At 34.1% G+C, this 15,246-nt stretch overlaps 1 protein-coding gene across 2 annotated transcripts in view; it reads left to right on the top strand.

Moving 5' to 3' along the window:
- Window positions 1-15,246, top strand: part of ptpn20 (protein tyrosine phosphatase non-receptor type 20) — a 36,217-nt gene that overhangs the window by 1,293 nt on the left and 19,678 nt on the right. The window contains exons 2-26 of one of the 2 annotated variants that reach the window (XM_083539507.1): window positions 1,091-1,194; window positions 2,315-2,485; window positions 2,568-2,731; window positions 3,720-3,785; window positions 3,910-4,089; window positions 4,180-4,255; window positions 5,373-5,462; window positions 6,322-6,400; window positions 6,501-6,612; window positions 6,798-6,869; window positions 6,989-7,163; window positions 7,265-7,400; window positions 7,533-7,671; window positions 7,806-7,958; window positions 8,068-8,253; window positions 11,094-11,253; window positions 11,400-11,634; window positions 11,747-11,841; window positions 12,311-12,388; window positions 12,541-12,648; window positions 12,733-12,849; window positions 12,947-13,122; window positions 13,822-13,923; window positions 14,100-14,193; window positions 14,659-14,744. In XM_083539507.1, coding sequence (XP_083395633.1) covers window positions 2,362-2,485; window positions 2,568-2,731; window positions 3,720-3,785; window positions 3,910-4,089; window positions 4,180-4,255; window positions 5,373-5,462; window positions 6,322-6,400; window positions 6,501-6,612; window positions 6,798-6,869; window positions 6,989-7,163; window positions 7,265-7,400; window positions 7,533-7,671; window positions 7,806-7,958; window positions 8,068-8,253; window positions 11,094-11,253; window positions 11,400-11,634; window positions 11,747-11,841; window positions 12,311-12,388; window positions 12,541-12,648; window positions 12,733-12,849; window positions 12,947-13,122; window positions 13,822-13,923; window positions 14,100-14,193; window positions 14,659-14,744 — 3,003 coding nt within the window. In that variant the 5' untranslated portion in view covers window positions 1,091-1,194; window positions 2,315-2,361. Of the gene's footprint in view, window positions 1-1,090; window positions 1,195-2,062; window positions 2,100-2,314; window positions 2,486-2,567; window positions 2,732-3,719; window positions 3,786-3,909; window positions 4,090-4,179; window positions 4,256-5,372; window positions 5,463-6,321; window positions 6,401-6,500; window positions 6,613-6,797; window positions 6,870-6,988; window positions 7,164-7,264; window positions 7,401-7,532; window positions 7,672-7,805; window positions 7,959-8,067; window positions 8,254-11,093; window positions 11,254-11,399; window positions 11,635-11,746; window positions 11,842-12,310; window positions 12,389-12,540; window positions 12,649-12,732; window positions 12,850-12,946; window positions 13,123-13,821; window positions 13,924-14,099; window positions 14,194-14,658; window positions 14,745-15,246 lie in introns of those variants that run through there. The other variant, XM_083539508.1, reaches the window with a different exon arrangement.

Raw genomic sequence — 15,246 nt, 5'->3', positions numbered from 1 at the left:
ATATACTCTGTGATCAAGCTGTGTTGAGACAAAGAGCTACTCAAGGGTATAAAATCGTTTCTAAAAGATAAAATGTTCCCATTAACCGACTGAGCTCTATCAATATAACATTTAAGAAGTTTAGAATCACTTTTCCTTAAACCGTCTGACCATGAGGTGACTAAGAAACCAATCGCCATTAAACAGGGCTACAGAGGTCCACTGCAGACCTTGGAGAAGCAGTCAGAATGACAATAGTCTCAGAAATACTGTGTATTTTGGTCTGTATGGGAGTGTCTACACAGTGGCCAATTTATGAGTGAAAGGCACGTGGTTGGCATTTGAATTAATACAAAATCATGAGGGGAAAAAATTGTTTTTGAGCTAAACTCCAAGTGGTACATCTGTAATACTCAACTTGCTAATACGATCCCTACTATGAAGCAGAGCAATGGTAAAGTCTCCTCATCCCATGGCAAAAAGGCAGTTTATAACATTTGGCAGAGGTAGAGCAGATATATTTCAAGAACAATGAGAAGACAAGTTAGAATCTATATTCAAGAATCTGTTTAAATGATATAGGGATAATTGTAAAGGAAAAATGGCTCATCAACAGAGAATATTTAATCTAATATCATATTTAGAAGAGAGAGTTAAAAGATTTATACTAATATAATTAAAAGCTTTCAAATAGTATGTGAACATAATTAAAGCTTTACCTAACACATTTAATATATTCTTGGACTTCTCTAAAAAACAAACAAACATGCCAGTAATATCCCTCTCCCTCTCTTCATACAAAAAAGACATCTATACACATATTACCCAGTCACTAAGTTGTCAGCAAAACAATATACAGAAGGCTGTAGTCAGAGATCCTTAGACTCGCTTTAATCCAATTGAGTTCTTATGGTGGCAGTCTAACTATAGTGGCAGTAAAAACAGTGCCAAAACTGTGTAGTCACAGTCATTCTACACACCACAGGATACTGACATCAATACGCTTTTATTCAGCATACAAATGTTTGTAAATTGCACTATTTTACAGGTAAAATGAGAGCAAAGTGTAGAAAATGTAGTAGTCCCACACCTGTACGTTGTGTGTTCTTAGTAACAGAAGGTAAACGAAGCAAGCTGAAACAAGTGGATTAGCGACCGAAGTCCTGTTTCCCAAACATCAACAAGGGAACTTTAACAGACATGGAATTAAACAAGGTAAAATGATTTCAAATGTATTGCTTCAACATTGTAAGTCGTTTTAACAATTAAGTAGTCTACAGTAAACAAAAAAAGTAAAAAAAAAAAAGTCTACAGTTCATTAGTGAACTTTGCATTGACTTGTTTATAGCTTTACTTTAACATCTCGGTGGTATAGCTGGAAGTGTAATGTCATTTTTGGTAATTGCCATTGATATTTGAAGAAACGTTTGTTGGTCTATTAAACTGAGGGTAGAAAGTAATAGTGGTCAAACTGCTTTGAAATATATGAAACAGTGATACCAATAATGAAAAAGATCAATATGCTTCAAATATTAGCATCTCAAATATAGTATTTCACCCATTTTATTCAATACAAGTGTTTCAGCATTTATCAAATGTCAGGAAAGTTTAAATTTTAGGTTTTTGTGGCACTTTGCAATTATGTAATTATCTACCACTGTAAAAATTCATCAATTTGATTAAGTTTTTGATCCGTGATTTTAAAGATTCACAATTTAACAGCAGAGTTCTATAGCAGAAATTAACAGACAACATTTAATAAAGCAAATTTCTTTTTGGTAAAGAAAAAAAATTAAGCAAGTTGAAAATTATAAAGGCCAGTCTTTTGGAGCTGAATAGTTAATTGTCCTTCTATAATTTTTCTTTTTTCTTTTTTACATATTTAATGAAGCAAATTGTGTTGAACATAATCATTAACTTACCCTGAAACATTTTATATGCAAGTTAGAAAATATGGTTATCTATGTTAACAATTTAATGCACAGTGTGTGTGTTCTGTTTGGGATTCAAGGACATGTGAATAACGTTATAGAATGTAAACTAAAGCTAACGCCAAGTCAAGTGGACGTCGCCAAGCTTCTTAAGGGATGGCGAGAACTATTGTGTGTGGAAAATGCCAGGTAACTAAATCGAGTGAACAAGCTTGGTGTAGACAGGTATTATTGAAATATAAAAATTCTTGCTGTCCTCTTTGGAAAAAGGATTAATATAAATGCAGATAAATGCTACCTTTTCAATTATCTTCATTGGAAGTAACGGTGCTGAGTTTTTTTGTCACCACCATTAGTCCAACTGCACTTTCTTCTTTCTCTTATTTCCACCTGCCGCCGCTTAGTGAGCTAGATTCTGTATGCTCAGGAGTGAGTCCTGTGAGTGTACAGGATGAGCAGCACATTTGTGACCCTAGCTGAAGTGTTGGAGGCTAGAGGAGGACCACTGGAAGAAAATGAGGTCTGGGCCCTCCTGCTCACCTCTGTTGAATCTCTGTTGGATCTCTTCAGCATAGGTAAAGCATGCAGATGAGCAGTAGAATCAAATTACAAATGTGCCGGAATTTGTGTTGAGTCAGTGTCTGTTTTATTTTCTAGGTCATAGCAACATCTGCAGCATCATTAATCCAACATCATTTCTCTTGTCTGCAAATGGTACAATAGCGCTTAAAAACTGCACAATGTCAGATGAGGCATGTGCCTTCACTGCACCTGAGAGGCTTCAGGGCGTCGCCAGTACCACCAGAATTGCTATGGAAAAGGTCAGTACTAGTCGCCGGCACACTAATAATATTCCTTACAAAAACAGATTCTAACCTTAACATTAGGCAGATTTAATTTCTAATATATATGTTGTTTGTGTTTAATGATATATACTTTTAATCAGTGAACACAGATTCAACCTGATCTATGTTAGTGAAAGACTCATACGAGAAACAGAACTTATATCAGAACTGGAAGAATTAATGAGAGCATTGCTGAAAGTCTGCCATCTAGTGCTGGATATCAGTAATAACAAGAGATATAATAGGAAAAAAAATCTCAATCCTAATAGTCTTCACTTCGTCCCTGTAGAAAACTCTTAAAGGTGATATTTAGAACATTGCAACATAATGGTTCAGAGAAATCAGATGGTTCAAAATCAGAGAAGCTACCTGCTAAGGGGGCTAAGGCCCTATTTTAAACAAGTGGGTTACAAATATAGTGTTAACCCCTATAACAGGAAGATTTGAATTTACAGCAAGTTTGGTGCTAAGCCCAAACTGGTTCCAGCATGACAAGGCTCCTGTGCACGAAGTCCAATTAGTCATGGTTTGACAAGTATAGAAGAATTTGAATGGCCTGCATAAAGATTAAACTCAATTAATTGGCATGTTCAGTACAAATTCATCTTTTTTGACCTATATTCTATATCAAATAACAAATATTTTAGCCAAGCTTCCAAATCTATAAAAACAGTGAGAACAGTATTTGAACTTAGATGTTCAAAAAAGCATGCAACGTGTCACTGGTCAGGTGTCCACGTAATTTTGCCAATGTAGTGTGTATATACTTAACTGTGTGAAGGGTACATTCTCAGCTGCAAGGGCAGATTTTAAGAGGTTTATTAATACATTTTTGGCCACATGATTTAAACTCATCTCCCCCAGACAGACATGAAAAAAGAGCGTACTCTCTGCTCATGCATTTAGATATTTGATTATTTGTTAAGTATAGTGCACTTAAAGTATAATATTTTTTTCTTTTTAGATGATTGTATATTCTCTTGGCATGACTCTCTATTGGTCAGTTGACTTTCACATTCCTCAAAACCAAGTGAGTCCAACAACAAAATGAATGAATTACAATGCTTAATAAATATTTATACATATTTTTTTTGGTTAAATTATATATACTTTGAGTTTCAAGGTAACTGCAAATGTCCTGCTCATATGTGCAGCCTGTTCAGCTGAGTGATTCCCTAAACTGCCTTCTTCTGAGCATGTGTGAGGACATGGCCCATCGGCGAGGGAATCTCAGTGCCATCCTGGAGGCCTGTCAATCACACCATGAATCATTGATCTTGCCACCACCCAACAAAGTCATACAGCAGCTGGTGGAAGAGCTCTTCAAAAACCCTGTGTGTCTTAAACAAAAAAAGATCATGTATGATGCATAGCAAATTATTAAAACTGACAATTCTATTAATACATATTTTTGGGACTAACAGGTTGACCAACCCACTCTTAGAGAGAACACAGTGCTGCTAAGTGGAAGAAGTTTGATGGTCAGAGAAAGACTGCATGGTAAGTCTGCTTGCAATGTACTTGAAAGCTACAAGTCAAGTCAATTTATTTGTATAGTGCTTTTTACAATGGACATTGTCTCAAAGCAGCTTTACAGAATTTAAGAATGAAAACTTGTGATTATATATATATATATATATATATATATATATATATATATATATATATATATATATATATATATATATATATATATAAGTAAAATATATAATTGTAATATGCTGTAATTTGTATTTCCAAACGTCTTTGCCAAATATCTTTTATTTCTGGTGGAGTATTCAGATTATGTGATGTGAATATTTGTCTCAAGGTTTTTGACATTCATTCAGTCATTGGTTCCATCATTTAATCCATATACTGGTATATGATAAAAATAATAATAATGAAATTAAATCAGTGACATTTTACTAAATTGCTAATTTTTTTTACTAGTACTATATTAATTATTAATACTATATTATGTGTAACATTGTAGTTAATGTCTATTAAAAATTGTTTTTTTGACTTTTCAAACATGCTGTAGTAAAATTTATTGATTCCTGCTTAGTTCCTGCATAATTATGAGCTCTAGCTTGATATTTCTGCTCAAAAATTAAAACGTTTAGTAATTTTTTTACAAATGCTATTATGTTGTCAAATTTAATTGTGTGGAATAATAAGGCAGGTTGATTAAGCACATTAAGCAGCTACCGTTAGCTAGATGCATTCACTCTCAAACAAATAGTGCTTAAGTAGATCTCACAATTATATGCACTTTCATACTCTTTTTTTCAGCCAGTAAATGTTAATCTATTATATGCTGATTTAAGTTTTTTCATGACTCATCGTAAATGTATAGCTGATCGATTCTGTATTCTAGCTGTAAGATAAATGGTAATAAACAGTTCTTATGTTTTGTTTACCTAAATCCCAGCCAGCGATTCACAATAGGATTAAAGGTTTACAATGAACTGAACAGCTGACTAAAAACTGATAATCAGCCTAAGCTAAGCTGCTTAGAGTTTGTATGGTGTTCTGCTTTTTAGATACAGAAATGAGCGAACCTGTTTAGGGTTATTCTTTGCTGCTGTTGTAATTGCTTTCTGATTAATTTTTAATTCCTCTGCTGGCTTGACAGGAAAACGGATAGTGTACCCTGGTTATGCAGAAGGGAATGCAAGTGCAGCAGAAAGACGCAGGCTGTCACTTGATTCAGAGCTAAAACAGGGTGATCGATGCTTTTTTTTTTACTGCTACAATGACTCTGTATGGTACTTAATTGCATGCTGTATTAGTGGTATGAAATACCACTAATTTTATTTAAGTTTAGCAATGCGTAAAACCCGTGTATTTTGCTTTTGAAATTAACAGCCCAAATATGACAGGTATACACAGTAGCAGCTGCTAAAATAAGCTTTTATTTTTATTGTCATCCTCACCACATTACTTGCTGTTAAGAAATTATTCGAGATTGACACATTTTTTTTACGATATTCTAAACACAAGAAAACAAACTACCAATATAAAAAAAAATTAAATAAATAAAAAATACACAGAATGATATAATGAATTGAAGCTGCTGATGATTTAATTCTAGGCCAGAGTGTGTATTCTTACACACTGTCAATGACCTTGTGGTTAGGGAAACACTCATATTTATAAATATATTTTTTATTCTTTTATGCTGACAAAGCATCAGTAACATTCCATGTGCAGTGATTAAAAAGGCTTATGTTATAGGTGATGCAGTTATTGGTATACATGGTCCACAGAAAACACATAGCTTTTCTGTTTGTTTCTGGTTCCCTAGATTGGTGGTTAGATGAAGCCTGACATTAGCCTAGTAAAGCATTAGAGTTAAAAAATTCTAAATGATTAATGCAGCTTCATATCTCATTCAAAGCTTTGTGTGTATAATAGTTTGCCCCACATTTATTATGCCATTGATAAGTCCTTGTCATATGATAATTTTTTCAATCCTAATAGATTCATTGTGATGCAATTACTAGATATTTGATCTTAGCAATATAATTTCACCAGGCATTACTGGATTATGTAATATTAATACAGTATGTGTTGTTGAGCAGAAGATGTACATCAACAGAAAGCTTGGTCGCTCAAAAACAGATGCTCACAGATGCCTGCATACCAAAGCATTCCGAGCAGGTAAAGAGATCTTGCACACAGTCTGGAGTTGCCACAAGTTGATTTTAGAAAATTATTTTTACCTCTGATGGTAAGAACGTTTTTGATTCTGTCATCACAGAATTCCACATCATCATAGTAGAAGTGAAAGCAGTTGGCCATCACATCGCCTTTCTAGCCGTTCTATCTCACTCAGCGAGTCGACAGTCAGCCTCAGCCAAAAGAAAACAAAAGTCAATGTCTTTTTTTAATAATTTTTATTTCTATTTGTGTGTGTGTGTGTGTGTATATATATATATATATATATATATATATATATATATATATATATATATATATATATATATATATATATATATATATATAAAATCTTTATTTTAATGCAGTGGTGTGCTTTCTGTGCTTTGGATTCTTTCAGAATCTAGGACCTGAGTTTTCAAGAATGGCTGATGAGCCTCATATTATTTTAGAGCTGCCTGGATCTATAGTGGTAAACTTTTATTAGTGTAAATATTGTAGATAAAAACATTTTAGATAAAGGTTCTTTGTAGTTAAATAATCTATTATGTTACAAAATCGATTTTAAAATCCTTTTCTTTTTCAATACAGTCAAAGAAAGGAAGGTCTTCTTTATCCCAGAGGGAAATTATTGTGATGATGCCAAATGCACAGTGTGTGGTGGTAAGGTGCGATATCAAGTCTAGGGGAAGAGATGTATTTGACATGGTCGTCGCTCATGCAAACCTAGTGGAGCATTTTTATTTTGGCCTCGCTTTTATGGATGGTAATATAAATTTTTCCAGATTGAAAGTTTAAAAAAATTCCATTGTGCCAGCAACTTTTTTGTTTTCACTCAATGCCATTTGCTTGTTATCTCTTGACTAGATGATGAATTTTTCTTTTTAAACCATGATACAAAACTCTCCAAAGTGGCACCAGACAATTGGAAGAAATTACCAACTTCTACATTCACCCTCTTTCTCCGTGTTAAATTCTTTGCTGATGATGTTTCATACATACTGTAAGTTAAGTTTTGTGTAGTTCTGTGACTGATACAAGCTTGAATAGCATGGCCATTGCTTTACTTAGGATAATTTACTCTACCGTTTATAGACAGAAAAATACTGTAAGCTCTTGTTCTTTGATTTGGCAGGCACAAACTCACACGTCATCAGTATTATATCCAGCTGAGAAGAGATATTTTGGAGGGGAGAGTATACTGTAATGAGGACACTGCCATGGTCCTTGCTGCCTTTGCTTTGCAGGCTGAATTTGGAGATTATATACCAGAGGTAAACTAAAGTGTAACACTTGTTGTGCAATGCACTGATTGCATTGGAAGGCTAATAGGGTATCAACTTAGCTACCTCCATCGTACATTATTAGTCACGGTTAATTTTGCAGTAATGTTATTGATTTTATCCAGGTATATGGAAATAATTATTTCCAGATAGAGCATTACATTCCAAAAAGAATGATGGAAAAAATGGCATTTCTGTGTCTGAGGGAGGAGTTGCCAAGGTTACATGCCAGTAATGCAAACATGCTTCGAGAAGATGCAGAGCTAGAATTTTTAAAGGTAAGAAGTTATTGTATTTTACACAACAAAGCCTATCTGTTATAATAAGTATGCTGGTCTAAAGGAAATACAACATTATTTGCTAATGTATTTCTGCACACATTCTCAGATTGTACAACAGTTACCAGAGTTTGGAGTGCTGTTTCACCGAGTTGCTCGTGAGAAGAGGCTTGCCATTGGAGAACTCATTCTTGGAGTTTGTGCCAGAGGTATTATGGTTTATGAAGTCAAGAACAACTGTCGGATATTAATCCGCAGATTTCAGTGGTCTGAAACAGAGAGCATTTCCACAAGTGTAAGTATAATGACTCTAAATCTAAATTAGATTTCATGCAAACTTTGATGGTTAATTAGTTAAACTTATGTGACCAAAAAAAATCATTATTATTAGGGGTTCAAGCATGAAATGCTGAAACCCTATTGTTATTGTAGAGATTTTATTATTATTATTATTCCTCTGCCATATAACTGATCATGCACACTAAACTGTAGGCCTAGAGAGGTAAAACTTGACCAGATGGTAGAGCTCAATTTGGAGAGAGGTTGACAAAGTATCAAACCAGTTGGCCAAAGGGGGCGCTACAGTCCAAAAAAATATTTTTACACATTTTTAGCCATGGCTTCTACAAGGTTTATTGTAGACTCAAAACTTTCAGATGCTTGGAATCCTTGGGTCAAAACAAAGAAATTTATAGACATATTTGCTACACAAAGTTCAATGGGTTGCCAAAATGTTTAAAATAGGCAGGTCACTCTGACACAAATGGCTATAACCCATGAAGGGAATGAGGTATCTATGTACAGTGTGCATAAGGTTTCATGAGGATTTTTGCGTATCTCAAAAAACATTGCCGCCATCTGTAAAATTACTTATGAGCCCCTGTATGACGTTACCAGAGGCGTATTACAACAAAACTCAGTTGGCATGTTCCTAATGTATTTTCCCTTATGGCCTTCAGTACCTCAGTTGCTTATACCCTGCTAATCGCTGCTTGCAGCTATATTTTTTATTATTATTATTATTATTATTATTATTAATTATTATTATTATTATTATTAAATATTATTAAATATTATTAAATATTATTTATATTTTACCTACTATATTGTTATATATCATAAATGATATATCATAAATGATCTAATTTTTTTACTCTGCAAAGATTGAGACAAACCTTTTGATGAAATTGGCTTTGAAAAATAGATGAATATGGAATTACTTATTCCCAGTGTGTATTAATGTAATAAAACCTGCACAGGCAAATAATGTTTAAAAATCAAGTGCTCTTTGGCTTTATAAAAAAAAACTTGAAAACTTGAGTGTTTCTTGATCTGAAATGAAATGTAACTGTTAGGAGGATGTGTATCTGTCAAATGTAAAGTTTACTGAAACACATAAATTGTAAAGTTAAGATTTAAAATAATATAGAATATATTGCACTTATAGCTGTCTAAAGCAGGAGTGTATCTACCCAGGCAACTGCCACCCTAAGAAAAAGCTTTGCCACCCCATCTGCCACCCCAGCACTGGTATTCCAATATATAAAATAAAAAATGTAATCAAAATGTTTACTTGACCATTTACAGCAGTGGCGCTTTAATGTGATGACATAAAAAACATATACCCATGAATTATGGCAAAAAATCTTGTTTTTCAATTGAAGTACAATCCAAACAAACAACTCTTTAGAACTGCTTTATTTTATTTAACCAATTCAATGCAACCAGCCTGATCACTAATCCCAACAAAATTATTTTATCAAATCAAAGCATTTGTATAAATATACATGTAATAATATATAAGATAAGATAAGATAAGATAAGATGAGATAAGATAAGATAAGATAAGATAAGATAAGATAAGATAAGATAGGACCACGAATGGGTAGTTACGCTATCAAACATATTGCACATTGGTAATATTGCACGGTTCTAAATTACTGTTATTGCACATTTATTGCATTAAAAACTGTTAAACACAATAACAGTGTATATTTTGGTAACTGGTTCATTGGGAGCAGCTCTAAATGTAAAGTCTAATAGCAGAAGAAAAGACCGTCTTTATCGCTTCTTCAGACACTTAGGGTGTAACAGGATGTAACATTATATATTATTATATAAGTATTATATATGAATATTGTTTATTTTAATGATATGTTTGTTTTTATTAATGACTAACATTTAGCTCTAAGCTATTATCAAAAGTATGTTGTTCAGTAGCTTGGATCTTCAGAATGGTCCGAATTTTCACAAGGGAAGTCATGTGACAATAATGCATTTGGCATTGTTGCTTTACCAGTTAGCAGCGCAACAGAGTTTTTCGGCTCTGAAGATAATCACCTAAGGTCTACAATAGGGGAGAGTGGAGTGTCAAGTTGGGTTATTCTTAGCATTATATGCACTAAATTCTATATACACAGAATATGTACGGTACAGACCAAAAGTTTGGACACACCTTGTGTGTCCAAACTTTTGGTCTGTACTGTATATATTATATATACAGTACAGACCAAAAGTTTATATATATTATATATACAGTACAGACCAAAAGTTTATATATATATTATATATACAGTACAGACCAAAAGTTTGGACACACCTGCTCATTAAAAGAGTTTTCTTTATTTTTATGACTATGAAAATTGTAGATTCACACTGAAGGTATCAAAACTATGAATTAACACATGTGGAATTATATACATAACAAAAAAGTGAACTGAAAATATGTCATATTGTAGGTTCTTTAAAGTAGGCATCAAGAGAATGCCAAGAGTGTGCAAAGCGGTAATCTAAGCAAAAGGTGGCTACTTTGAAGAACCTACAATATGACATATTTTCAGTTGTTTCACACTTTATTGTTATGCATATAATTCCACATGTGTTAATTCATAGTTTTGATACCTTCAGTGTGACTCTACAATTCATAGTCATGAAAATAAAGAAAACTCTTTGAATGAGAAGGTGTGTCCAAACCTTTGGTCTGTACTGTATATAATTCTTAAATTCATAAGAAACATGCAAGGACGCTTGCTTGAGTGTTGCCACCCCTCATAATTCTCATGCAACCCCCTTGCCACCCCATAAATACTTTTCTATATTTGCCCCCAGTCTAAAGCTTTTCTTTGTCTCGTGCAGTGGCGTAAATTCACTGTAGAATGTGGCCCTAGTGGGAAAAAGCACTCCTTTGTAACCGAGAGTTCCAAGATAGCACAATACCTCCTGGACCTCTGCTCTGCTCAGCACAAATTCAACAGTGAGATGACCTCTCGGCAACTAACCTACAGTTCAGCATCAGGTGCTTTATAATTAAATAACTCCCATAAATTCTGCTGTTTAATGATACCCACTGTGGTAATAAATCTTCTTTGCAAAAGACTATTATACTGTAATTGTCTGAGTGCTGAGTGCTTAAATGTCCGATTTTTATTTGTTTTTCTCCAGATGGTAAGCAATTGAAACATCCTTTGATATGGCATGCTCGACAAAATCTGTTGAAGAGGATGTCATGTTCAGATGTTGGGCTCAATAATGTCGGTCTGAGCATGTCGTCTATGAACTCCATAAGCAAGTCATGCGATGACCTTCCAGCCAAGATTCAGCAGTCAAGAGATCTGCGAAATACACATGACCTTGTAGGAGGCCTAAGTGAACTCAAGAAACCAAATGTGAAATGCAGGTACTGAGAGCACTTCACATGACAACATGTGGATAGCAGACATTCACATGTGGTACATCACTGGTGTTGAGAATGATCTTACATATTGTAATTCTTTCTTGCTTCTTCTTAGCTCCACAGAGGCTTTTAGTTCTCCAATTTACCGCATAATGTCAAATGTCTCTCTTCAAAAACAAGACTCTGAGACTTACTCAGTCTCATCCAGGGGTAATCTTGCACTTTAATGCATTTTTTCCATGTTAACTGATTCCACCAGCATGTCTGAGAAGTCTCCAAAAATAAGGAACTTTAGTATGTATGCAAGCATTCGTCAGTGGCTGTTTGTAGATGTTTACTTCTTGGTTTTGTCTACAACACTACCAGTCCTTTTGCATTTGTTAACAAGTTTAGCAACAGTGTTCCTATTTAAGTCCAATTTAACTTTGTAGCGTCTTTGCAACAGCTTCAGCCATGTTTATTATTTAGCAATGAGCATAATCTCAATATGTTCTTCTTTTTTCTTTTAAAGCTATCTAAAAACAATTATACAACATATAACCTTAGTGTTAAACTTTTTAAAAGGCTTACGAATATATAGTGTTAATTTCCAATAGGTATAGAGACTTTTGGGACACCCTGTAATTACAATTATGCTGTCATTTTAAAATATCTTTTTTTATTTGTTTTATTCTGACAGCTGGCACTCCTGTTAGAACTCCACCAGAAAGAGAAATTATCTGTGTTACACTGAAGAAAGATCCTAAACATGGATTTGGTAATGAAATTTTATGCAATAGTAATATAACTGTTATGAATTGCCAATGACTCCTCCTTTCCAGTGCAAAAGGCTGCTTAATTTATTATTAACCAGGCAAACAAATGTTATAGGATATAAAAAAAATGATGCATGTTCCTTTTTAATGACAGGGTTTATAATAGTTGGAGAGGACAATACAGGAAAATTAGATCTTGGAATCTTCATTGCATCCATCATTCCTGATGGGCCAGCTGATAAAGATGGCAGAATCAAGCCAGGTAGAGATTTTTCCCTCTTTTTCAATGCCCAGTGGATGCACACTTTACAGGTTTCATGTGTTTTTTTAATTGTTTGTTATATAGGTGGACGACTGATTTCTCTTAATAAGACCAGTCTGGAAGGAGTAACTTTCAATGCAGCTGCTGCCATCTTACAGAACAGCCCAGATGAAGTGGAGCTTATAGTGTCTCAACCAAAGCGTAATATTATAATCATATGAATTTATTTAAATGTTTACAGAAGAACAGTTTTATTACTATTTAACTCAGAACTATTTTTTTCTTCTTGTATAATTAGATGAGTTTGGGGACCGTAAAAGCTCTCTAACTGCTGGCAGTTTAGGGTTGATGCTGGAGAGAATTACCCAGAATGCAGAGCACAGAGCACTGAAAGAAGACACTGTATCCAACACTGTCACACCCAAAACGGGTAGAAAGCTACATATCCCTGTTGTTCGTATTCTAGATACTAAGGTATGAAGTTATTAGCTGCAGACAGTAATTTATGTCTTGCATTAAGTATCCACCCACCTTAAATTTTTCCCTAAAGTTTGTAGCATTACAACCTGAAACTGAAATGGGATTATTTAGGATTATATTTTACAAAGCTTCACAAAATAGCCTAGGATTTTGAAATGGGTAGCATTTTTGTAGTTCTCTTTTATTTTGTGAATAAAAAAGTATTCGCTCTCACTACTCTGAAACCCCTCTGCAGGTTTTAGTGACTGTTGCATTCAGAAGTCACATAATTAGTTGAAATAAATGTATAATTTAATGCATAATTTAGAAAGTCACATTGTATCAATGTAAATATACCTGTGGTCTTGGTGTGCAATTGGTGTATTGGACAATTAAAAAAGCAACTATATGCATACTATTAAAATGAAATAAAAACTACAAACCTGTTTGATTGAGCCAGGCAAAGCTCAGACCTCAATCCGATTAGACACGATCCAATCTAAAAGAGCTTGAAAAATTTCCCCCAGAAAAATGGGCAAAACTATAAAGATCATAATGGTGGAGACATATTCCACAAGACATGTTAGTAGACATTATTAGTGACCCATTAGACACATTGTCTAAATTTTTGTAGTTGAGTTGCAGTAATACCAATTGCGGGGGAGTTTGAGATTCATGAGCCAGAATGACTTGTTCCTTGTCTTCCCTGTGTAGGATGTGTTCTCTAAGTTATCCACTAACTCCAGCCTCAGGCCTGGTGACTTGGTCTATGTGGAGCTCAAGAAAGTCAACGGCAGCCTGGGCATCTGTGTTGCTGTAAATCTTAAGTTTTAGTGTTAATTGACAAGCAAATTATTAAAACAACAGAGTAATGTAATAAAATTTTTGTCAACTATTGCTCATAATTACATCTTACCAATAGACAAAATACAGTTAAAATATCATCTAAATCAAATTTTTTGGAACAATACTCAGCATCAGTCAATTTCCAGGGTGGCATTAATACGAGCGTGCGCCATGGAGGGATCTATATTAAAAGCCTGATACATGGAGGAGCTGCTGATCTGGATGGACGAATACAGACTGGTAAATAATCCAACTGGTCTTGAATACAAAAAGCTTGTGGCACCATACACCAATTCAAGGAGTTAATAGCAAAAACCAATATATCGTTTACAAAATGTCTGAATTGTTGTAGGAATAGGGTGCTATTTTTTTCCATTTCTATACAAGAACATTTTCTCTCTATAAAGTATATGTTATTACACAAAACTCTACATTTATTACCAAAAATGACATATTTTTTGTAGTACCATATGTGTATACAGTTGCTTCAAATCAATGATAAACAAATGCTTTGTTTATCATTGTTTATGTTATATGCATCAGGTGATCATCACCATAATTAAAATTATGCATGGAAGTAGTAACACTTGTCACCCCTAATGATTAGGGTGTGTGTGTGTGTGTGTGTGTGTGTGTGTGTGTGTGTGTGTGTGTGTGTGTGTGTGTGTGTGTGTGTGTGTGTGTGTGTGTGTGTGTGTTTTACAGATGATAGGCTCCTGGAGGTGAACGGCTATAACCTGCAAGGTGTTACCCATAAGCAAGCTGTGGAATGTTTGAAAAAAACTGGAGAGGTGCTGAACTTAGTAAACTTTTTAAAATGTATAAATTAAATAAACATAGAATATTTCAGCATAATTCGCTTCACAATCACATGCTTTGATTTCATGTTTTATCACTCAATACAAAATTAAAACTAAATACAAAACCTTTGTATAATTACTTATAGAAACAATAATTTAGCCTCCTATTTTTAACAAGTGTGCTTCAATTTAATGATGCTTGATGGCATTAATTTATACACAGTCTGCCACAGTGATTTTAAGTTCTTGACTTCCCAACACCATTTTTCTAAAGCCATTCAGATCCTGATTTGCTAATGTGCTAAATATAAAACTAGAGCTGCAATACAAACTTTCTTGTAATCCCAAAATATAACCTTCCACAACCGTGCTTGCCGATTGGTATTGTGTTTTGTGATGATATGCTGCGTTTGGTGTTTACAAACATGGTAAAAACATGGTGCTGTGCATTATGACCTAGCATCTCCAGTTTAGTCTGATCAGATATTCTGTG

Source organism: Silurus aristotelis, assembly GCF_946808225.1.
Source record: "Silurus aristotelis genome assembly, chromosome: 4".
NCBI lineage: Eukaryota > Metazoa > Chordata > Actinopteri > Siluriformes > Siluridae > Silurus > Silurus aristotelis.
The sequence above is the reverse complement of the archived record's forward strand: the minus strand, read 5'-3'. Positions and strand labels throughout refer to the sequence as shown.